The sequence below is a fragment of the Kogia breviceps genome, chromosome 6 (assembly GCF_026419965.1).
Source record: "Kogia breviceps isolate mKogBre1 chromosome 6, mKogBre1 haplotype 1, whole genome shotgun sequence".
NCBI classification, from domain to species: Eukaryota; Metazoa; Chordata; class Mammalia; order Artiodactyla; family Physeteridae; genus Kogia; species Kogia breviceps.
The window spans coordinates 104,953,571-104,977,133 of record NC_081315.1 but is presented as its reverse complement, the minus strand read 5'-3'; the positions used below and the strand labels follow the sequence as shown (position 1 = coordinate 104,977,133).

The window sequence follows — 23,563 nt, the reverse complement described above, 5'->3', positions numbered from 1 at the left end:
AAAATTGATAAAGTGTTGTTCTAAGAGACTAAATGAAAATTTCCTAAATAGACCTAAAGCTAAAAGCCTCTCTCATGGGAAACAGGATTAGAATAATTATAACTGTGCATGAACAGTGCCCATTCAACTTTTCTGACGTTAATACGTTTTACACACACAGAAGTGAGACCTAAGTTTTAAGGAAAAATACTTACCCTTAGCACAGGCAATGAATGCAATCTGATACTTTTTCTATTCTTTAATTAAAAAAAATAAATCCTAACTGATTAGTAACCGTATGGGTTACTCCACCTATCAGTGGTCGTGTAATGGACCACAGTTTGCAAAACAATGGTTTATACTGCAGTCCCAGAAAGACCTGCAGGGATTTCCCCCAGAAGACAACTTAATACAATAACAAACATGAAACGCTTACAAGTTTCTGTGAGAAATCTACCCAGAAACCTGTTTGCGATTTCAATGTTGCTAATAAAGAGAGAAGGATGGGTGTATTGAACCTGCCTCTGATGAGGTGACAGAATTATGAGAGGGCGCTGCCACCAGGCACTATTTCTGCCACAGGTGGGATGATAGAAGGGGTCAGATGGGACACCTCTGTGTCTAACCAGCTTCCCAGGCGTGTCCATAAAGTCTGCCTGTGACTGCAGGCAAATCCCTCTGTGCTCTCCCAGAGCAAAACGGGAGTCCAGAGCAGCTCAGACAGGTGGGCGGATGAGGCCGGCACTGTCCCAGACAAGAGTCCAGGAGGCTGCAGAGGTCCACGCCTCCAGCAGTGTCCTCACATTTCCAGCCATGGGTTACCATTGGTAGAAAAAAGTGAGCTTTGAAAAGCAGGTTAAAGTGTTTTAAGAAAGACACAAGACTTACCTTAAAAAAACTTTTTTTTTTTTCTCGAGCAAAAGAAACATCACCCCCTAGGTCCCTCCAGGACAAAATCTTAAAGCAACTCCAGTACACAAAATAAGGGTGATGCTGCACCTGGGGAGGAATGCTGCTGAGGGTGCCCCCCCCAGGCCTCCACCTCCCTCCTCACCTCCAGCCCTCCGCTCCTCCACAGAACCCTAGCACTCCCCAGAAAAGCAGCAACACAATAATAGCTGCGCATGTTTAATGATCCTGACCAAAGGCAACAAGCTGTTTCATTGTCTCAAACGTCTGCTGGCTCCCTAGCTCTCTAAATCTCACCCTAATACAGAAGTTTCCAAAGCTTCAGCACACAATGATGTGCCACTAAGAACCTACCGAAAGCAACATCTCTCAAACCCGGCATCCTTCCTTTTCACTGTACCACACCTCTTGTTAATACACTGAGAAAGCAAACCAACTAAACTCTTCTGATACCAACTCCAATAGTAAAGTATGATTCTAGAGAAGTGACTGGAACATTACAAGTTTTACGTTACTATAAAAGTATGAAAACGTTTTTCAGTATAGCTAAAGCTGAATTATTTCTTAATTCTTTCCTTCTTTCTCAGACTGGTCAACTCTTACCAATGCAGACAGAAAGACTGGCCTTGATTTTGTATCTGACTGGTCTTGACGGACGGCCTGGGACACAATCAAGGGAGTGCCCGATGTGCAAAGATTTAGTGCTGCTATTACTGTTTATCCTATGCTGAGATGTTTTCTGTGATGAAGGTGAAACAAACTGTCTTTTTTCTTTGAAGAAACTTTTAAAAATGAGGGCTTTCTGAGAAACTGAAACCTTAAAAAAAAAGGGTGCAATTAAATAATTTATATTATGCTGAATGGGAAAAAAACTGCTTCTAGTAAAACAAAACTGAAGAGAACTAAAGGAATAAGTAGAGAGCAATTCCTTGAAAAAGTTATTTGGGTGGGACACAAACGGGAATACGGTAAGTTCAATAAGTAGCAAAGTTACAAATCATTGGATCTTACACTAAAAATACACTTTGTAAGACTTCCTGAATGGGAATTCCTACTCCCCCAATATATTTAATTATTTATGATCACGTTATTTCCAATATTTAAAAAACGCAACTCAAGCTGTTCACAATTTTTTAATAGAATTAACATATAGACATAACGTTCAGAACGACGACGAGTTAAAAAAAAAAGTACCTTTTCCAATTCTCTTGGTATTCGCATACAAGTGTATACTCTTTCTCTTCTTTCTGTATACTTGGCCTCATTATGTTCAAGGAAGTACCCTCTGGTTAGTTCAGCACTGAGGAACCTCAACAATGAAAGCTCTACAGGAAAAAAAAAAAAGACAAAACAAAAAGAACAGTATTTATCAAAGAACTTCCATGCTAGCTGGTGCTACAGATAATGTATATGTAAAACAACAAGAGAATAAAACAAAGTAATCTACATTTCTGTGCCCAGAACTGAACTGCACACAAACCACCAGCAAAGATTGTTGAGAAAATTGCTGTTCTGTGTGATATAAACTGAAAAAGTCACAGGAATATAAAAGGGATGATTACTATGAGCCAAAATAGTTAGAAAAGTGTTCTGTGAGAGTCTAGTCCTGGGTCTGACAGGTGATATAGGACCTGGACTGATGGAGAGATGAAAGCAGGTTAAAAAGAGTAGATACCAAGTATATACAAAATGGAGATACACACATACACATACACACACACACACACACACACACACAATCAATCAATCAATCAATCAATCAAAAGGGAGCCAAGTCACCTAACAGGCACTGCTTCAGCCCAAGAACTATCCTGGGTGAAGTACACAGACACTGGTGCAAATTCTTCCTTCTTCAGCCTCAGAGATCCTGCAAGTATCTAAATATGCCATTTCCCCAGGTGAAGGCTTCCCAACATGATGGTAATTATAATAAGTCATACAAAACAGAACCTCAACCTGATCTGAAAGACCTCCCTTTCCTTGGATTTGTCCACCTGTTTCCTCGGTTCCTCTGAGGCAAATTCACCCACAGTCATCTCATCTCAGCTGAGGAAAGAAAGGCCAAAGGAGGTGGAATACTTTCCACTTGGCTGTACCTGGAGGACTTGAGATGAGAAGTAAGGGTGTTAATGCCTGATCCCAATCTTTCCACTGTGTGACACTTCTCTGACAGCCCAGCACCTCAGTGACCTCTCAGTCCCCAACTTCACAGACATCCCTACTTCTGTTCTCTAGGAGGCCATCCTCTCTTCCAGAACTCAGCAAACCTAAAGGTTTCAAATTGTCCTCTGTGCTCTGACTGGGCCTCATGGTCCTTTTACCAAATACAGTATTGGTGTTCCCTCCAAAAAATGACAAAGAGGGGAGGTTGATTTCACTTACGAGCTATCGACCCTCATAGTTACGTCTTATGTGATGCCAGCATTTAAAGGTTGCAGGGATGGGGAACAGTGTATAGTCCAAAATACCCTTGAAAAGCCCTTAGGAAGACTCAGAAGTGGACTTATTATCTCCCAGTGGGCCTAAAAACAGCTTACTTCTTCCAACACTGGGACAGATCGCTAGTTCTTTGAGCGTCAGGTGAAGTGGCTTGCTTATGTATAGAAGTTACAGCTTCCCCCAAAAAATTACACACATTTTTTTAAAATACAAGATTCATAATCCATTTGGAGAGTCAGTCATACCATGAAAGCTATCTGAAACAGGAGACTGAAACAGATGGAGAGAAAACCCGACTTCCACCTACTGCAGCCCAGTGCAGAGGCAGGCCAAATCATCCAGTGCACCACGAGCAAGGTACTCTCAGCACATTTATGGTTGAAGCCATGTACACAAGATGTAAACTTCACTGTATATATTAACAGATGTTCAGACTAAAAAGGCCTTAGTATAGGGACTTCCCTGGTGGCGCAGTGGTTAAGAATCTGCCTTCCAATGCAGGGGACACAGGTTCGAGCCCTGGTCTGGGAAGATCCCACATGCTGTGGAGCAACTAAGCCTGTGCACCACAACTAATGAGCATGCGCTCTAGAGCCCGTGAGCCACAGCTACTGAGCCCGTGAGCTGCAACTGCTGAAGCCTGCGCACCTAGAGCCTGTGCTCCACAACAAGAGAAGCTACCGCAATGAGAAGCCTGAGCTCCGCTAAGTAGAGTAGCCCCCACTCGCTGCAAGTAGAGAAAGCCCAGGCGCAGCAACGAAGACCCAACGCAGCCAAAAATAAATAATTAAAATAAAATAAATAAATAAATGAAAAGAAAAAAGGAAAAAGAAAAAAAAAAAAAGGCCTTAGTATAACCAAATCTGTGTAGAGTAAAATTTCTGGCTAGGAACTTTCTAATTTGCTGTTGGCTGGCTAGATCCAGGACAAGATCTACCATCTGAAGGAGAGAAGAAGAGTCTTTTGAGCTGCAAGCAAAACAGCTAAAACGGAAAAGAAAGATCAAACATACGTGCACACCATTCAGTTTTAATTAGCTAATGTTTTAATTAGCTAATATCTAAAATATCAATTCTTTCCCGTGGAAACTGGGAAGCAACAGGACATTCAGAGAAGCAGAAGAAACTGAACTTACACAAAGTTTCACTGGCGCCAGCGAACTGAGTCATGAGCCCCAAAGGTCACTTCCCCAGAATTGCTGAGGGCCACCTGTCCCCAGCTTCACGTTCCTGCCTGCCACCCCCCACCAGTGGCGCTCTGCTCTCAGAAACACCTTTTCTAACCTAAGTCTCTGAGGGGTGCCTCCTCCTCAACCCGACCCTTAAGCATTTGCTGGTTTGCTTCGGTGCTCTATTCACTACATCCTAACAAAGTACAGTTACAGTAAAATGCCAGCCATCCTTTAAGGCCATATTCTCTGATGTGTCTGTCATCAGCCACCTTCTCTTTTTCTTGTCTTTTTTTTCCCTACACATACTCTATTTGGGCCGTCTAAGGTCAAAACCATCATCTAAATCCTAAAGTCACTATACCTTCAGGTCTGACTCCTGAGCCTGAACCAATATTTCCAACTGCCACCTGGAAATCCCAAAGGCACCTTTAAACAAGCAAATCCAAACCCCACCTTTTCTCCACTAACCCCCCCTCCCCCGACCTCCTGCAGCCCTGCTGTTAGCTCATGGCTCACCAGTGATACAGTCCCCTCCCTCCTCTCCCCAACCCCTAACGACTCTTCCTCGAGATGTTTATTAACTGTGCCCTCTTCTTTCCGGGCTCAGCCTGCATTTGGTCCTCGTCCTCTCTCTCCAGGTTACTGCAGAGGATTCCTGACTGGAGCCCTCCTTCCGATCCTTTGTCCCCTCGGTCCCACCTGGCCTGGCGCCGGCCCGTGTGTAGGCAGGCCGGCCATAGAAACCCTCCGGAGCTCGTGGGACCTCCAGGTGAGGTCAACACCTCAGCAGTGGCAACACCAGAGCCTTGCAGACTTGGCCCCTGGCTATCTTTCCAGCAGTGCTGCACAACTGCCTCCCTGAACCTCAAGGTTATGACTTTCTAGTTACATCACTTCTCACTGCTGGCAAAGGTGTCAGTTGGCTCACACTGCCCACTGGCCTGAGAACTCCCATCCAGCCTCCACAGGTGAACATGTGCAGAGTCACCTGCCCCATGAAGATTTGCCAGGTTCCCCAGGCAGAACAAGTCCTCCCTCAACTCAGCTCCGTGCTTCCCAGAGCCACAGTATACACGTTTTCTTGTCTGGTGTTCTCCTCTACCTTTGCATCCTCGGGGTACAGCATGTAAGAGGTGCTCAACCAATGCCCGCTAAAAGAACGTGTGGATCAGAGAAGAGGAAGGGAAATCACAATGGAGTGTGTGGCAGAGAGAGAAACAGAATCAGAAATTAGAAGTGGCAAAAAAGCAGAGAGTAGCAGATTCTCAGGAAGAGAGCCCGAGACTGAGGCAGGTGTGTTCTGAGACTGCGGTGTTCTTAGCAGGGGCAAGAACGCAAAGCTCCTGGTGTCTCACTGGACTCGGTAGCCACCGGAGCTAAGGAGCCTCCAGTCCGTGTGCATCCAAATGATGGAAAAGGTCCCCCAACAGGTACCTGACCCTCCACCCCTAGGAGGACAGGGCACCGCAATGCAGTCACAGCTGGTGAGTGGCTGGGTGCATCGTCCCCAGCAAGTGCAGGAAGTTGGGGAGCTCACTAGTATCTCAGTGTGTGAAGGAGATAAACAGGTTATCGTACAATTTTAAATTTTGAAAAGCAAATTAAGGGCTTCCCCGGTGGCTCAGCGGCTAAGAATCCACCTGCCAATGCAGGGGACAAGGGTTCAAGCCCTGGTCCGGGAAGATCCCACATGCCGTGGAGCAACTAAGCCCTTGCACCACAGCTACTGAGCTCACGCGCCGCCAACTACTTAAGCCCACGTGCCTAGAGCCCGTGCTCTGCAACAAGAGAAGTCACCGCAATGAGAAGCCCGCGCACTGCAACAAAGAGTAGCCCCCGCTCATCGCAACTAGTGAAAGCCCTTGTGCAGCAGTGAAGGCCCAACGCGGCCAAGAATAAATAAATAAATAAATAATTTTTTTAAAAAAAAAGCAAATTAAATTAAAAGGTTGAGAGAGCTGTATGCTGAGGCCACTCAAGGTGGCTGTTCTCTTGCTCTCTGTACTTCCCCTGCCCAGCCAGTGCCTGCTTCACCTACATCTTAGGCACATGAGTGATCTTCCTATACACTTGTCTCAGGCCCCAGCTAGTGACTGTTCTTATCAAAGGGGTAGTGAGGGGTGTGCCCCCTACTGGTTTCCCTGGTAACTAATGAGCCTACCTGAGGTCAATTCCCCTATAATTTGTAATCTCCCATTCTCCCTGGGAGCGAAGACTGCCACCATGTCCTGCCCGCTGTCAGTCACACATGGTGGGGTGTTGCTCCAGTACCTTGCTTCACATGTGTAAGATCCCCCATCCATTAAACTACTGATGGCTCTGTTGCTGAGTCCAGGCTCTTTCTTCGGTCTTGCCCAGAAGCTGGGCAAGCACAGGGCTTGTAGGCCTGCAGGGTGCAGCCCAACACTGTACCCTTGTTTACTTAGAAAATTATCCTCCATAATGGTGCCTTCCCTGGTGCCCACAAGATGACCGAGCTTCCACCATAATAAGGGTTTTGTTATGACGCACAAAGAGAGCACAGGATTAGCAATTAGAAGAAGGAAGTTCTGGCACCAGTTCTGTCACTCATTAGTGCTGTGACACCGCTAGACTCATAGATCTCAATTTCACAGAAGAGGAAACGAAGGCTTGGAGCAGTTTTACAACATCTGTTACCTGCTTGCCATCTACAAAGGATGTTTGAGGGACTGAGAGAGGATTTGAATGAAAGGGTATGAAAACTGCAAAGCATGACACAATGCTTGAACTACTGACTAGTAATTTCACATGATCTACAGTATTAACCAATTCTAGTTTGGTGGTTACCTAATGTTTATTGCTATTTCTGCAATCCTGTTTCCATGGATAAAAGGTAACACACCAGATAAGCATATTTAACAAACTATATAACTTAAGTAACTAATTTTCTTTAAACAAGTTATAAAATATAAACCTATGAAAGTGTTTTAACTATATAGTAAATATGAAAAAGTGTCATGTCAGGATTTTACCTCTAGAAATGCAAGAATTTTAGTTATAAACACCAATTTTGATTTTCCATAGAAAATTTAAAAGTAAACACTTAATCAAAGGATAAAACATGTTTTGAGAGAGGTTTTATAATTATGCCCAATTTATAGATGACAAAACCAAGGCAAGAGAAGTTAAGAAGGTCTCCAAGGTCACAGAGCAAGCCAAATGGTAGAGCCAGCATTCAAATCAAGCAGTCTATCCTAAAGTGTGTGCTTTTTGGCATTAGATTATTCTATCACTGTCTCAAGTGCTTTTGTAAACAGGCCATTATGTTCTGGAAAACTGGGCCTCCCTCCCACCCCCCATCTCTGTGCTCCTGTAGCATCCTGGGTTTACTTCTATGAAGTTACACTGTTTACTAATGAGCTTTCTGAAAGCAAGCACCATGTATCCAGATCTTCATGTATGTCTGGCCAGCAGTGAGTTCTGAATGTAAGGGTAGTGTCTGCCTACAATTAATGCCATACTAATGGGCTGGGGAATGGTTTTAAAAGAAACATTAAAGCAATACTAACAAAAAAACCCAACCTTCATGGGGTGAAATATTTTGAAAGCTTTCTTACTTCCTCCTCCTCCACCACTCCTGGAGAACTGGCCCTACTCAAGGGATTAGGATCCTCCCAGCTAGATGGCCTGAGGTAGTTTACAAAGGTCATGCTCACACTACCTACTTCATGAAATTCTCACAATTCTGAGAGCAAAGAACAGTTAACAGCATTCACATTTTGCAAATGAAGAATCTGAGGCTCACAGAGGTTAAGAGACTTGTCCAAAGTCACTGAAAAGCTAAAGGGCAAGTTGGGAATAGAACCTGGATCTCTGAACTCCAAGTCCAGCCTGCTCTCTCCCCTGGACCATAATTACCACCCATCTATTAGACAATCGTACTAGAGAAGATGACCCAGCCCTGATCTGGCTTCAACCTGTCAGAAGGAGCCGTCTGATTCACACCGAAGAAGAAGATTTGTTGCCCGGTGGCCTGAGCTCCTAAGGTATAGGGTAGTCCTGCCATTCTTTCCGTTCTCCCCACCTCCAATCTTTTCCTGGCCATGGATATATTCTGCAGGATGCTACTCAATCTTCTGTTCTAAAGTAGAGCTGTGTTTCAGTTTTTTCGTTCGTTGCTGCCGTTGTTTTAAACACTGTTCTCTAGCATTCTACAGACTTACCTGAACTCACTTGTCCCGTGATATTCGGTAGAGTGCCTGGCTAATTATGTAGGAAGGCTACTACTATTCTTTGACCTGTGGGTGCCACTCTTCAATAATTCTGCTAGCTAAGTGAACCTTAACTTTTTCCATACCGTGGTGATATTTCATTCCTTCTCAGCAACAGTCATTTTCATTTGTTATGCCAAACATCTGTCTTTATAGTTTAAGTGCAAATTATTTTCCAAAATAAAATAATCCAATTGTTTATTTTCTGAATACTGTTTGAACTCTTCGGATGTCAACCAATTTTAGTTCATTTATCCAGATCTCACCAAGAAGAAATATTCAGTAAAAAGTCTTTTAAAAATATAAGTATTTTACTATTCATCAACAATTATAATAAAAACGAGCTTCTACATTTGAATAATTAGTCTTGCCAATTATGAATATTTAACACTAGGAAAATAATACCAATCATAAATCTGGATCAATTCTTCCAGATTATTTTTAATCAATATTCATCTACCACAGAATTGCCTTGTGATCCAGTATCTTAAATTGAGAAAAAGTACAGTATAAATGGTTTCTTCCTCATCCCTAAATGAAGAAATATTATGTTTAATTACCCTCCGAGAGAGCTTGTTTTAGAAATAAAAACCCAGTATAAAAAAGTATTAATTTGAAGTAATGAGTAATCATAAATATATTTACATGTTCAGTAATATGTCTAAATATATCTTTCTTAAAATAGCATTGACCATCAAAAAAACTGTAAAGTAATATTGGTTAACTGCAAGGAAAATACTATGAAACATGCAAATCTCCAGTCTTAAATAATGCAAAAATTTAATAGGCTTTACTAAAGTTACACTAAAATATTAGTTACAAGTTTATTACACAAACACAAAGGCACACCCTTGTACAAGGCCAACTAGGAATCAATGACAGCAATTCTGCTTTCCTAAGTCAAATACAGTAAAGGTACCAGTCAAACTTTTAAGGTCCTCAAACTGTTTATAAATAATCTCATTTAGGGAAATAAAGAATAGGCAGAATATTCATAAATTTATAGATGGAAAACAGATAGAAAAAGAGTAGTGACTTTTTCCAAGGTCATAAGCTTACAAAGTAAAGGACTAAAAATGGAAACAAAATATCATTAACCTGACAGTCAATGATACAGTCTTTCCAAAGACCTCTTTTATGCAAGCATTCCCCAAAGTGAGCTGCAAATGAGCTGCTAGGACTGAATTTGCAGGGTAAACTAGGTGGAAGGTAAACATCTTAAAAAGGTCAAGATATTGAACCAGTCAAAGATCAAAATAAATAACTTTTCATTGCTTGTTTAGTTTACAAGTACTTGTTAAGTAAAGCAAGTGAGAATTTTAAAAGGAGAGCAATCATCTGTCAGAAGAGAAGAAGCTAATTTTACTTTATCTGCATCAGGGTAGTGTGTTCACTCCAAGTAATTTCTCAGGCAGTTTTACAATTATTCTTATTTTCCTTTGTAAATGAGAAACTGATTTACTCTAGAGCATAATTTTCAGAATCACAGCCTTTAATCATCCATCAGGATAAGTTTGGGCCCATAAGGATAACTATGTAACATATTATAGAGGATCAGGACTGGTTAAATGAGAATGTATTTTAATATTCAAAATGTTAAATTTTCAAATACACAATGGGACATAGTGAATATGAACAGTTAAAACCTTTGTCCCACTCAAAATCTTTTGTGGGAGCTGCTATAAAGGAGATCAGTTGGCTTTTCTGAGTTTTAGTCGTTCTTCCTGCCTCTGTTCATTCTCTTATGGAGGTAAAGCAAGAAGTTTAATATGTAAAGAAAGAGAAGAGAAGCACAAGGGATGGATAACAAGTTTAAGCTCCAGAGTGACGAGTCACCACCTAAAAAGGAAGAAAATGGGCCCATACCTTACACTTCAAGTTCTTTTGTTTTACAAGCAATACCTATCCCTATGCATACTCCAATACCTGCATTATATAGGTATTGTTTCATCCTCACCAGTAGGTGTTGTATTTATTTTACACCAAGTCTTCTACTGTTAAGTCTCCAGTCACTAGAGCCAACTTAAATACTTCGGATACTAAACTATTTAGTAGTGGAGTTATGAAACAGAGCCAAATGGATTAGGCAAGCATAGAGTCTACAAAGCAACTGAACAACCGAACCAAGCCAAGAACAGATTGCCTAATTCTTAGTCAAAAGTTGACTTGCTGGGCCTAGATTCCTAAATGGGAATATGGCTATACAGAAACTCTCCCACTTAGAACTTCTACAGACCTGTGAAGTGGGGCACAAGCATGGAAACATAGTAATATGTACTTTTTTTTTTTTTGGCCATGCCATGCAGCTTGCAGGATCTTAGTTCCCTGACCAGGGATCGAACCTGAGCAGAGAAAGCAAAAGCATGGACTCCTAACCACTGGACCAAGGGAAGTCCCAGTAATATGTACTTATTATCTGGTCTTATATCTAAAAGGACAATAGAAGTTGGTCATATTTTTAAGAAGAGGAAAAACAGAAGACAGAAGAGATGGTATCTGCAGTTCTTGATGACTACTACACCCAGAGTTCAAGACAGGTGACCACATAAGGCAACGGTGGAATACACAGTGACCATTATGAGTGAGAGAATGAAATCAGGAATGATGAGTGGGATATCCATTCCTATCTATGTTAAGGTTTAAGTGCTAGAACCTGAGAAAAGTCTCAGCCCACTGCCAGGCCACATATAAGTCAGAGGGAGTTCAGTGAACAAAGTGATTAGAAGAGTTTGAAAAGATAAAGAAAAAGAAAGCTTACCCTTGACGTAGTTGTATATATACAAACTGATATACATAAATATTCTACAAACCTATAAATGAACACAGACAGGTATAAAATAAAAACAGGAACCTCAAACATTACGTTTTGAATTATTTTACTTGGATTCAGAGGGTTTGGATAATCACCTAATCTGTATATTCATTTACAGGACTCTAGATGGTTAGGGCGGGCCAACAAATGTCTAATTTATAAGAGTCCTAAATTCCTTGGGAGAAATGATAAAGGGGACTTTGGAACTAACTGATGGTTCACGCCACCAAGACACTAAAATTATGACTTTCAAAAGGAAAGACAAAGGTTGCCCTTAATTGGCAGGGGACGGGGGGAAGACTAGAGTATCAGAGGCAGCACCAGAATATAAAAAATGGACATGTAACACCTTAAGTGCAAACACCTAGGCTTGGAAGACATTTGATTCGGGAAGAAATACTTCTCACATGACACTAAGTGGTGCCACTCCAAGGCCCTCTGGCCCAGGGCAGCCCCTAGGTAAGAGTTTTCTAAATTGCGGACAGGAGAGGAAGGAAAGGATGCTGAGCAATGCTGAAGGGTTAGGGTGAATGCAGAAGCCGCTTAGCATTTCAGAATGACTGAAAGAATTCTAATCTCCAGTGAGGATGCCCTGACTAGTGCGGCATCAGAGTTGGAGAGTGGGCACTGGTAACGGCAAGAGCTGTGTAACTAGCAGAGAAGAGACAGACACCCGGGGGAAAGGACAAAGGGCCCATGTGCAGGCCCAGACACAACAACGCTGGCTGGTGACTCCAGCTGAAATACTCCTGGGATTCTCACCTAAGTCCTCATCCCCAAGAGCTGACACGGTCATCTCTCCTCAACATAACGGACAGAATTGGGGAAACAATGACTACCCCAAAGACTAAAGCCGGAAGTGTGTCCCTGATAACGACTTCCTGAAACTCTGGGTTAAAAGTCCAGCTTCAAACATGTTAAGTTAACCACGCTCTGTAACAAAGAATGCACAGGCGGCGTGAAGTCAATGGAAGTCCACAGTACCAGGTATCCGGACCCATGACCAGCAGGGCCACGGAAGGGGTGTTAAGGGTTACTCCAGAAGCCCAACATCTGTGATCATCAAAAGGCACCTGACAACTTCATTTTTTGTGCATGCAAACAATAACAAAGGCTTTTATAATGTTGGCTTTCCTAAAACTCATAAATATTTCAAAGAAATGAGAGTGAAATCTGGCTACATTTTTTTCTATTTGCACCAGAGTGCTTTTAATTTTCAAGTCCAAGTAAGTAAACAGACAACTGAGAGATTTAATACTTTGTCTTACTTAGATCTGACCAATTTAGAAAGTAAATACTCTCCCAAGCAAGTGTTTAACTGACAACTTAGACTTGAGAATTTCTAAGTGGTTCATTGAAAAAGACAAAACAAGGCACAGTCTGTACTTAATTTTTCAAAGATAATGACCTCTTCGAAGTCTAACCTATGTCTACTTCTGGTAATTAGCAAATCAATCAGGATCTTACCTGATCAGCCTTCAGTTAGCATTTAAGTACTCCCACATCTTCAATACCCAAATGCAATCAATGATGCAGTAAGCCTTGGTACTTAAACATTTATTTGCATGAACTGCAGGAAATAACGGCTAATGCAGCTCCTATTGTGTACCAGAAGCAATTTTTTAGTTGGAAGAAATTAATGTAGTTATGGGTCTGTTCCCGCTCAAAACTTAGAATTATTTAAGAATTAAAATGCTGTTATCACCCTATATTCAATGAAACATACAACTCAGTCTTCCCCTTTTTTAAGCTTAATACACAACTGCAATATGAATACAAACGCAACTTTTAAAAACTGTCTAAAAACAAGAATAAATTCCTATAGCTTAAAGAAACAACACTGTAACAATATGCTTAAAACCGGTCATTGAAAGTAGGATCCACAAGTGCATCTTATGCAGCCTTTTTCTTTTTTTTCAAAGTGGCTTAAGTTTCGGTTTAGGAAAAGTTCACAGGTAACATTTGCAAGAGTGCTAAATATTTATGTCCTGGGCAAAATGACTGAACTTTACGGTCATTATTGCCACCTTGTTATCTGCAGCAGAAAAACACAAATTTAGAGGGCAAGTTAACAGGTTTCGATGACTCAAGTTCGCTTAAAACACAGAGCAAAAGTCACCTTGGCACACAGATAATGAAATCAGTCTTGGCGTTTCTCAGGTCTGGGCTCCCTGAGACGTGGGGTGATGCTCGCCAACGTTACCGAGGCGGGAGGATACCAGGCGTTCTGTTTTGTTTTTAAAGACCTTTCAAAAGCAGGAAAGTGAGTGGGGACGAACTCTCCGGGCCGCAGCCCTCTCTCTCGGACGCACCTGGCCGGGCGTTTGCCGCCGGGGCCTCGGCGCTGCGCGCGGACCCGCCCGAGGAGCTGTCAGCGGCCGTGGAGCCTCGGGAGCTGCGGCGGCTCCGCGCGCCCACACCCCGGCGGCCCCGGAGGCAGCCGCGGCCGCGGAGCTCGCAGCAGGCAGTCCCAAGGCGCCCCCCGCCGCCCTCCCCTCCCTCGCCGCGGCCTAGCGCCGCCCGCCCGCCCTTCTCACCTGCGCGGCTGCGGCGCCGCTCCCGCCGGCGGTCGCTCTCGTAGAAGCCCAGTGTCTCCGTGTGCTGAGGCGCCGGCGGGGGCCCATGACCGCCGCCGCCCGGCTGCTCCGCCTCTCCGCGGCCTTCCCTCTCCGGGATGTCGGCGCCGCCACCGCCGCCTTCTCTCTGGGCGGTCGCGTCGCCGACGCCCGCCATGTTCCGAGCACAACAAACCTTCCCCACCGCCTCCCTGCAGCCTCCCGCCCGGCCTCCGCCTCCGGCCGGCCCCCTTCCCGCCTCGCCCCGCCCCTCGGTGGAGCCCAGGCCGCCGCTGCCACCACCATCCGCGGCCCGCCGGCCGGCGCGCGCCATTAGCGTCAGCTGCGCGTGAGAAGCCGCCGCCGTCACGACCGCCGCCATCTTCTTCCTGCTGTCGCCGTAGCGCGCGCTGCCTTCCCGCGCCGTGCCGGGCTCGGCCGTCCTGGACCCCGCGGCGGGCTCCATGCCGTCGGGTCGCGCGGCCGGGGAGAGCGAGCGCCTCCGGGGCTCGGATCGGGGCTCCAGCGGGAGCGGGGCAAGAGCGGAGGCGGCGGCGGCCGGAGGGTCGGCCGAGGCGCCCCGGGGCTGCGGCCGCTGCGCCTGCTGCCCGTCTTCTGCGAGGTGGCCGGCCGCTCGCCCGGGGCCCGTTTTGCAGGCTCGGTGCCCGGAGTGCGCCGGCGCCGCCCGCCCTGTCTTGGCACAGCTCGCGTGGTCGCGGCGCTGAGGGCCCGGCTCCAGATCCCCGACCGCCGCGATGCCCGGCCCCATAGGTCCGCTATTTGGGCTCCATCTCCTCTGCATAGTTATGATCACCTGTCACATTCCCTGGCCTCTAGGTTTTTGTTGACAGTTTCCAAAGCACTTGGGCAAGGAGGAGCCCGGAGATGCTACCCAACAGGTGGGGCCGCGGAGGAGAAGCGATGGTCTCAGGGACTCAGCCCGAGGAGCAGGGTGCTTTATACGTTTTCCGCGCCCGCGGACAAACTAGATTGTCTTTCGGCATTAGAGTTCGGATACAGCTCTTGGCCGCCGTGGTGCCCTTGCTTCATCACCTGGGCGACCTCTTTACTTGGGGTGACTGTCCTTTGCAGCTCAGGCGTGTGACTCCGCACCGAGGGCGGTGCCCAGACCACCGCCGCAGCAGCAGGGCTCCTGGAAGTGAAGATGCCCGGGGCTCGGGGAAGGGGCCGGGCACTCCATTTAGGGGGACCGTGGCAGGTCGATTTCTCTTCTGCCAACTTCACCTGTACCTCTGGTACCCTTTTGATTAGAAAACGGAAAACTAATTCTTCCCTTAGCATTAAGCTGTCTGGAAATTACCCTAGACCTAAATTTGAGAGCCAGATATAAACGGGTGTGAATAGAGCAAAGTCGACCTCGTGTTGATTCATCAAAGACCTTGAGTGTTCTGTTGTCACTAGTGAGTACCTACCTGGTTGCAATCTCACAGTGGGCTGTTTGGGGCACTGCGCTGAGGGCAGCCGCCTAACAGTCTAACAGCAGGGTAAGAGACGGGCGAGCGACCAAGATGGACCAAAAAGGCCCCGTAGCTGGGAACTGACCCTCGGCCGCCAGTGAAAGTAGGAACTGATGCCTTTGGAACATCCTTATTCCCCTTCATAAAACGGAACAGTTCAGAGGATGACATTTCTAAACATTCCTGTGACCATGAAATTCTCTGTTTTGGTTATATTTGGTCAAAACTGAGTCTTAATGAATCAATCAAAAACAAGTGCTCTGGTCAAATCTTCAGAATCATTTTGAAAATCAAAAGGTACTGAAAATTGTATGGCCTCTAAGATTCCTTTACAGCTCAAATTCTATTATTCTCTGATCTTTTATAGTGTAAAACAATCCCATTCTATTATGTACTGATTGTGAAGAAGGAAGTAGGCTTTTATTGCTTGTTTATGCCAGTTCCCAAGTGCTGTCTCACCACATTTATTGGCTTATGGCCCCTGATTTTAACTCAACAGGAGCTGGAAGGGAAGGAATCTAAAATTCTGTTTCCTAAGGCAGCCAGTTGTAGGAATGGATTTCTCTCATTTTCTGTAATAGCCTGAGGAAGAACATGGTGTTCCAAAGGCTGTCTCTGTCCTTTAAAGTAGTCAGCAAAGAGAGGGAGGGAGCAGTGTGTCCAGGCCAGGTCTGAATGTGTTACAGCAGAGGAGCAAAGCAGAAATGGGAAAGCTGAAGCTCATTTTTCATCACTTGGGTCTTTTCACTGGAGCTGCATTATTTTATCTGACGTTTTGTGAAACTGCACAATTTCAAACACATAATGAAGTCGAATATACTAAAAAGCATTTTGGAAATGAACATTAATATAAATAATTTTTTCAATTAACACTATTCTTTCCTTGTCTAAGTATTGATAATTAGATAATCAAATATCTTACTGTATATGAACATTTTTCTCTGACTTAATTCAACCCATTGGCAAATTTTCAGAATCCAGGAAAAGGGTATTATCAAATATGTATTCTAAATCATCAAAACTTAAGTTACACATAATCTTAAGACATAGTTACAAAGCATAGAAAACCAACAGTTCTCTGAGAACAATAAATACAAATTAAAATATAATGTTCTGGGCTTCCCTGGTGGCGCAGTGGTTGAGAATCCGCCTGCCGATGCAGGGGACACGGGTTCGTGCCCCGGTCCGGGAAGATCCCACATGCCGCGGAGCGGCTGGGCCCGTGAGCCATGGCCGCTGAGCCTGCGCGTCCGGAGCCTGTGCTCCGCAATGGGAGAGGCCACAACAGTGAGAGGCCCGCGTATCGCCAAAAAAAAAAAGAAAAAAAAAAAAAATATATATATATATATAATGTTCTTTATATCATTTGTAGAACGAAAGATATAAGCTTAGATTTATAATGCCATCGTTAGGAAATAATAGGAGTAGTTCAAAAACATGATAACCCTCACCATTAAAGAGACATCAAATAACATTCTGAGTTAAATTATAAGTTAAAAGCTATTCAGAATTTGGATAACAATGAGCTACAGGAATTGAACTTAAAGCATTAATTCAACAAACAGTAGAATGGTGTGCTGTTAACATGTCACTATATTAGTTGCTAGTGAAAGAAATAATTCATTTGTGGGTAATAGTTTCAGTAGAGGAAAGTGATGAGCAAGAATGAGAAGCGGAGAAGTCTCTTACATGTAAACAGTACTGAAGGAAAAAAATTCAATGAGTGAAAAAACTTCTTAAATAATAAGGGATTTATATATTCAAATTATATTTTAATATATATGCATAGTAACTATGATTATATAAATTCAATTAAGAGTTTGTAAAATTGCTACATGTATTCTTAACTGTATTCTTTTTTTAATTTAAAAATTTTATTTTATTTTTTTATACAGCATGTTCTTATTAGTTATCCATTTTATACATATTAGTGTATATATGTCAATTGCAATTAACTGTATTCTTTACCTAATGGTGGTAATATCTACCATGTAGCTATTGTATTTTGAAAATAGCAAAATGCAAAATGTTGTTTTTAAAAAGAATGAAAATTGGGTGAGTAGTGTACACAGTTAAAACAAATCGCCTATTTTAGTAAAGATTTAATGATTGTGATTTTGTGACTAAACAAAATACATTGAACACATTGTGCAGGAACCATGGAATCAAGCTCCAGAAAATTATATTATGAAACCTATAAACTCTGGTTCTCAGTATCTTTCTCTGGTAAATGGGGCAATACCTATACTATAGTAGGAGCTGAAAAAAATAAGATTTCCCTCTTTCTTCCTCCTCAGTGCTAACTTCGAATGCTTCCTTTTGTTTAGACTGAGTAGGTTTTACTTTTCAACTACAAAGCAATTTATCTCTTGATAACACTTCTGGTGTATTTCCCCTAAAATATGTTTGGAATTAGTTTCATATAATTTTCCTGAGTAACGGGTACATCAGGCACTTTGATGACTTGAAGGGGCCCTGAATCAAGAGAAGGCCTGACCCTCTGGCTGTCCAGTCAAAGAGTCTTTTGATCTAAGGTGACATATGTGACCTCTCTATGCTTCATTTTCTCCACTGTAGAGTATTACACCAGATTACCCTGATGGCCTCTTCTAAAATTTTCTGATAAAACCCTTCCAAACCCTTTTCAGATTCTTGGACCCCTGGGTTATAAAGAGCTAGATATTTGCCTATACTCTGAAGATTCGTAGAAAAGTATGAAATCCTTAATTATAGAGTGACTTTGTAATTGGGTCTAAAATTTGAATGCAGGGAATTCAAATGCAGTAACTTTATTGATAACACAACCAAGGTGTGTCATCTTTAATGTCCCTACTTTATGAGCTAAGCATTAGCTCTTCATCCGTTTGTGTGAGGAGAACTGGTGGTTTCCACTGACCTTTCCACTCCTCACCCCAAGAGTCAGGGTTTCTGAGCTTTTTACAAGTTTTCTGTACTGGACAGATGCATAACTCTTAAGAACATCGCTTGAACATCGCATTTAACAGCAACTGAAGAGGTATTTGAGATGATTACTGTTGTAGCACTCATTTTGGTATTATAGATTCAACCACTGAATAGAATACAGTTTAAAATAATTCTGTATTTCCCAATCGAAAATTTATTTTAGCAGTACATGACTTCTATTTTCTAAACCATAAATACCACACATCTAATTCACAAAATGTAGTACTGAATTTAATTCATTCACCCTTGTCTTTCCAAGATAAAAGTATAAATTGATGTTTTCAGAAAATCAGAACAGCATTGCAACTGATGTTCTAAAGCAATAAAATATACTGAGGGCCCCAGAGCAAGGCTTTGCAGTAAATTTATGTGAGTTTATTGAATCTCTGAGTTTCAGTAATAATACTTTCTATCTTCGGCGATCATTTTTTTTGGACTGATACTTATTATGTTTCATCCTGTCTGGGCTTTATTCCATGCGTTTCTAAAGGACATCAACTCAGTTTGTTTCTGGAAGATCTAGCACAAATTGAATAATGTGCCTTTGATTCTAATGTACCTGTTACAACTTAACTAAAACAGTCATGAGCAAAATCTTTTTTCTAAAAGCATTTCTCTGGCACAAGAATATAGGACTGAAAACATTTAAACAGGACCTATTGAAAACTGTATTTTGTTACAAGAGATATTTTATAAAAGAGTCTGTTCTGAAGACCTAAAAGTAGGTTCTGTTTATGTAATAAAAGTATATGAACATAAATCCATGCTTTATTGGCTAATGAGACCCTTTATTCAAGATCAGATATAAGGTTTGTTTCATATTAAATTTTAAATTTCTGGAAAATTCCAAAATACTGATGAGAGAGAACATGGCGATGCCTTACCAAGCTTTCCAGTCCAGATTTCTCTCTTTGAGGAGAAAAAACATTGTTTATTTATTTATTTTTCAAATAAATAAATTTATTTATTTATTTTTCAAATAAATAAATTTATTTATTTATTTTTCAAATAAATTTATTTATTTATTTTTCAAATAAATTTATTTATTTATTTTTCAAATAAATAAATTTATTTATTTATTTTTGGCTGTGTTGGGTGTTTGTTGCTGCGTGCGTGCTTTCTTTAGTTGCGGTGAATGGGGGCTACTCTTCGTTGTAGTGCACGGGCTTCTTATTGTGGTGGCTTCTCTTGTTGCAGAGCATGGGCTCTAGGTGCGCAGTAGTTGTGGCACGTGGGCTCAGTAATTGTGGCTTGCGGGCTCTAGAGAGCAAGCTCAGTAGTTGTGGTGCACGGGCTTAGTTGCTCTGCAGCATGTGGGATCTTCCTGGACCAGGGCTCGGACCCGTGTCCCCTCCATTGGCAGGTGGATTCTTAACCACTGCACCACCAGGGAAGTTCCCAGTGTTCTCTTTTATGGAGAGTAGTATAATTGGCTTCTCCCTTGAAAGAAAATAATTTTCTTTGTATTTGTACGGATTGTAAGGATGTGTTTTTATTTTTTATTTTATTTTATTTTTTTTTTTGGTGGTACCCGGGCCTCTCACTCTTGTGGCCTCTCCCCTTGCGGAGCACAGGCTCCGGACGCGCAGGCTCAGTGGCCATGGCTCACGGGCCCAGCCGCTCCGCGGCATGTGGGACCTTCGCGGACCGGGGCACGAACCCATGTCCCCTGCATTCGCAGGCGGATTCCCAACCACTGCGCCACCAGGGAAGCCCAGGATGTGTTTTTAAAAACAACATATCAGCAAGGATTTTTTTTCTTCTGAGTTTGTAATTTTTTAACTAAATTTTCAGAGAGGCAGTGTCTGTTAATTCTTAAGGGACCTATATAAACACACAGGTGGATTCATCCATGCAAGCATTTATTTCTAGCTAACGGATGGTTTTCTCAAAACAGTCTGATTCTTTTGCTTCTTTGCCAAAGTGTGTGGCATATTTGTTTGGGGCTAGACTCTACAATCTAATATCAAGTGATGGCAGTAGACTTGAAAAGGTCTTCAGATAGAGAAACAGCAGATTAAATGGGGAAAGCTATAAACTCGGAGTCAGGAGGCCTGGGTTAGGATTGTGTGCTGCCACTTACTAGTCATGATACTTAGGATGAGCTCTGGGCCTTAGTTCCCTGACCCATACAGCAGAGGATTGGCTATATTGTCTTGAAGTTTCCTTTAAGTTCTAGACCTAAGAGATTTTAGGTACCTCTTGGGGTATTTAGGCTGAAGTTAAATGTTGACTTGGCATAAGCTTGTAATATTATTTTTCTTCTGATGAACTCAAGTTCCCTATTCTAAATTATGTTTACCTTGAATTGCTTACCTTTACTTAACAGACTTCAGTATTTCTTATTCAGCAAACACGTGTTGAATGTTTTATGTCAGTTACTACACAAAACCCTAGAGTAACAACGAAAAATGACATGTAGTTCCTGTCCGCAAGAAATTACATTGCAGTGTGATAAGTATTACAGTAGAGGAATGAATGAAGTGCCATGGCAGTTCAAAGGGGAGACCGAGTCATTCTGTTCAGGGGGAGCCGGGACAGCTTAGAAGGAAGTGGCATTTGAACAGGTCTTGGAAGATGTGTTTGTCAGGTGGAAAACTGGGCAGAGACAGGTAGCTAAAAGGCCTTACAGGCAGATGGAGCAGCGTGTGCGGTGGACAGGGTAGGAAGATGCAGAGTGTTTGAGTAGAGCTTCAAGACTGGGTTTAGGACTTCCCTGGTGGTGCAGTGGTTGCGAGTCCGCCTGCCGATGCAGGGGACGGGTTCATTCCCCGGTCCGGGAAGATCCCACATGCCGCGGAGCGGCTGGGCCCGTGAGCCATGGCCGCTGAGCCTGCACGTCCGGAGCCTCTGCTCCGCAGCGGGAGAGGCCACGACAGTGAGAGGCCCGTGTACCGCAGAAAAAAAAAAAGACTGGGTTTGTTTCCAGGGCTAAACCCAGGGAAAAAATGGTGGGAGAGGCAGGAAATTGACTAGACAGAAGAATGGTCTGGAAGTAAAATGAGGAATTAGGGGATTAAAAGGTTGCTAACGCTACCTCTGGGCCTTCCTGACAAGGATAATTCACAGTTTTATTGAGCCTCATATATAGTGAGATTTGCTTGCACTTTTACCCATAGTTGTTAAGTAGAACAATTAGAAAGTCGGTCTGTGTTTATGGGGCATTTACTGTGTATTAAGTCTTATTCTCAATGTCCAAGTCTCTAAGAACTTTTACCAACATCTTTTTATCTGAAAATTTATCTCTGTATAAAATTTGTAAAACAAACATTTTTTAAAAATTTGTTTTGTTTGGCTATAAGACAAAGGGTTAGGTTTTTGACAAGGAATCACAGATACAATTTAACTATGTAAGCAATATATTCTTCATGTATAGAATATCGTATTTCACCTCAAAATCCCAAATCAAATCATTTCAGTCTATTGAAAGGGTAAAATGGGATGATGGCTTGGAAGCTGCTTTCTGGAAACTTTAAAGTTCTGGATTATTTTGATTAATTATAAATATCAGAAGGAATACACTGTTAAATTTTATGTCTGAATTTCAGCCCTCTCCCCCAACAATTATAGCGTGGGGTAAGGGCTGTAGGTCAGCTTGGAATCAGGCTGTTTTGAGCCATTTAATTTAGACACATTGTTTTAATATAAGCACTTTTCCTTTGGCAGGCAGCATACAATTTTAATTAGCACTTGGAACACAGAAGAATAGGAGAAGAATAGGTTGACGAGGTACCAGACACGAAGAAATGTGTTCATAATGGCCTGCCTGAGGACTCTGGCAGCATCCAGGAAAGACGCTTCCAGCATAATGCCCAATGCTTCTGAGAAATCATCTTCACTGGCACTTACACTCATATATTTAATCACTTTAGTGTTTTGAAATGTCAAAATATTGGCATTAGCTACTTTGTCATCTAAACTACACTCAGAATATTAATTTCTTAAGCTTATTCTGATGCAGCAACTGGTATATGAGAAAACTAAACTCATTTTCTACATCTGTCCAGGATTCACTTCCCAACATTGCCAGTCTAGCTGTTACTCATCCTTTAAGCCCTAGTTGAAGTGTCCCCCTTCCCAGTCTTCCCCAATCTCCCTTTCCCCCATGGCTAGTCTCTTTTCTGTATATACCCATTGTCCATGCACCTACAACTATATGACCACACTATGTTATTATTTTTTAATGCATTATTCTCCCTGTTGACTCTCAATGCCATATTTGTAAGAATTGTGTCTCCATATCTGTATTTGGGTTGCATCTAATTAAAAGACACTGCATGGTGGAATAAAAAGAACATGTGCCTTATAGTTAAACTGTTATAGGGTTAACCTTAGCTGCTACTTACTTTCTATGGGAACTTGCACAAGTTACCTAACTTCTTTGTGCTTCTTTCAGTGAGGGTAATAATGCCTGCTGTGCAGGATTGTTGTGAAGATTAAATATGATCCATCCATCTCTTTAACAAATACATAGAGGGGTCCTATTTCATGTCAGCCACTGTGCTTGGTACTAAGAATATAATGGTGAACAAGGCGTGATCCTTCCCTGAGAACCTTATAATTTCTTGGGAGAGACAGATAAGAAAACAGACAATTGCAACATAATTCTTTTTTAAAAAGATAAATTTATTTATTTTATTTATTTTTGGCTGCATTGGGTCTTCATTGCTGCGCGCGGGCTTTCTCTAGTTGCGGCGAGCGGGGGCTACTCTTCGTTGTGGTGCGCCGGCTTCTCATTGTGGTGGCTTCTCTTGCTGTGGAGCACAGGCTCTAGGTGGGCGGGCTTCAGTAGCTGTGGCGCGTGGGCTTCAGTAGTTGTGGCACACGGGCTTAGTTGCTCCGCGGCATGCGGGATCTTCCCAGACCAGGGCTCGAACCTGTGTCCCCTGCATCGGCAGGGGGACTCTCAACCACTACTCCACCAGGGAAGCCCCTGCAATATAATTCTTGAAGGAATAGCACAGGGATTCTTGGGGTTGGATGAAGGCAGCAGGATTCGGGGTGGCAGGGGAAGCACATGGGAT

At 42.8% G+C, this 23,563-nt stretch overlaps 1 protein-coding gene across 1 annotated transcript in view; it reads right to left on the bottom strand.

The window, feature by feature from the left end:
- TAPT1 (transmembrane anterior posterior transformation 1) overlaps positions 1-14,881 on the bottom strand; it is a 61,539-nt gene extending 46,658 nt beyond the window's left edge. Inside the window, exons 1-2 of the mRNA XM_059067240.2 lie at positions 14,080-14,881; positions 2,083-2,213 (exon numbers count right to left, since the gene is read on the bottom strand). Coding sequence (XP_058923223.1) covers positions 2,083-2,213; positions 14,080-14,866 — 918 coding nt within the window. The 5' untranslated portion in view covers positions 14,867-14,881. The remainder of the gene's footprint in view (positions 1-2,082; positions 2,214-14,079) is intronic.
- Positions 14,882-23,563: the final 8,682 nt, after the last annotated feature.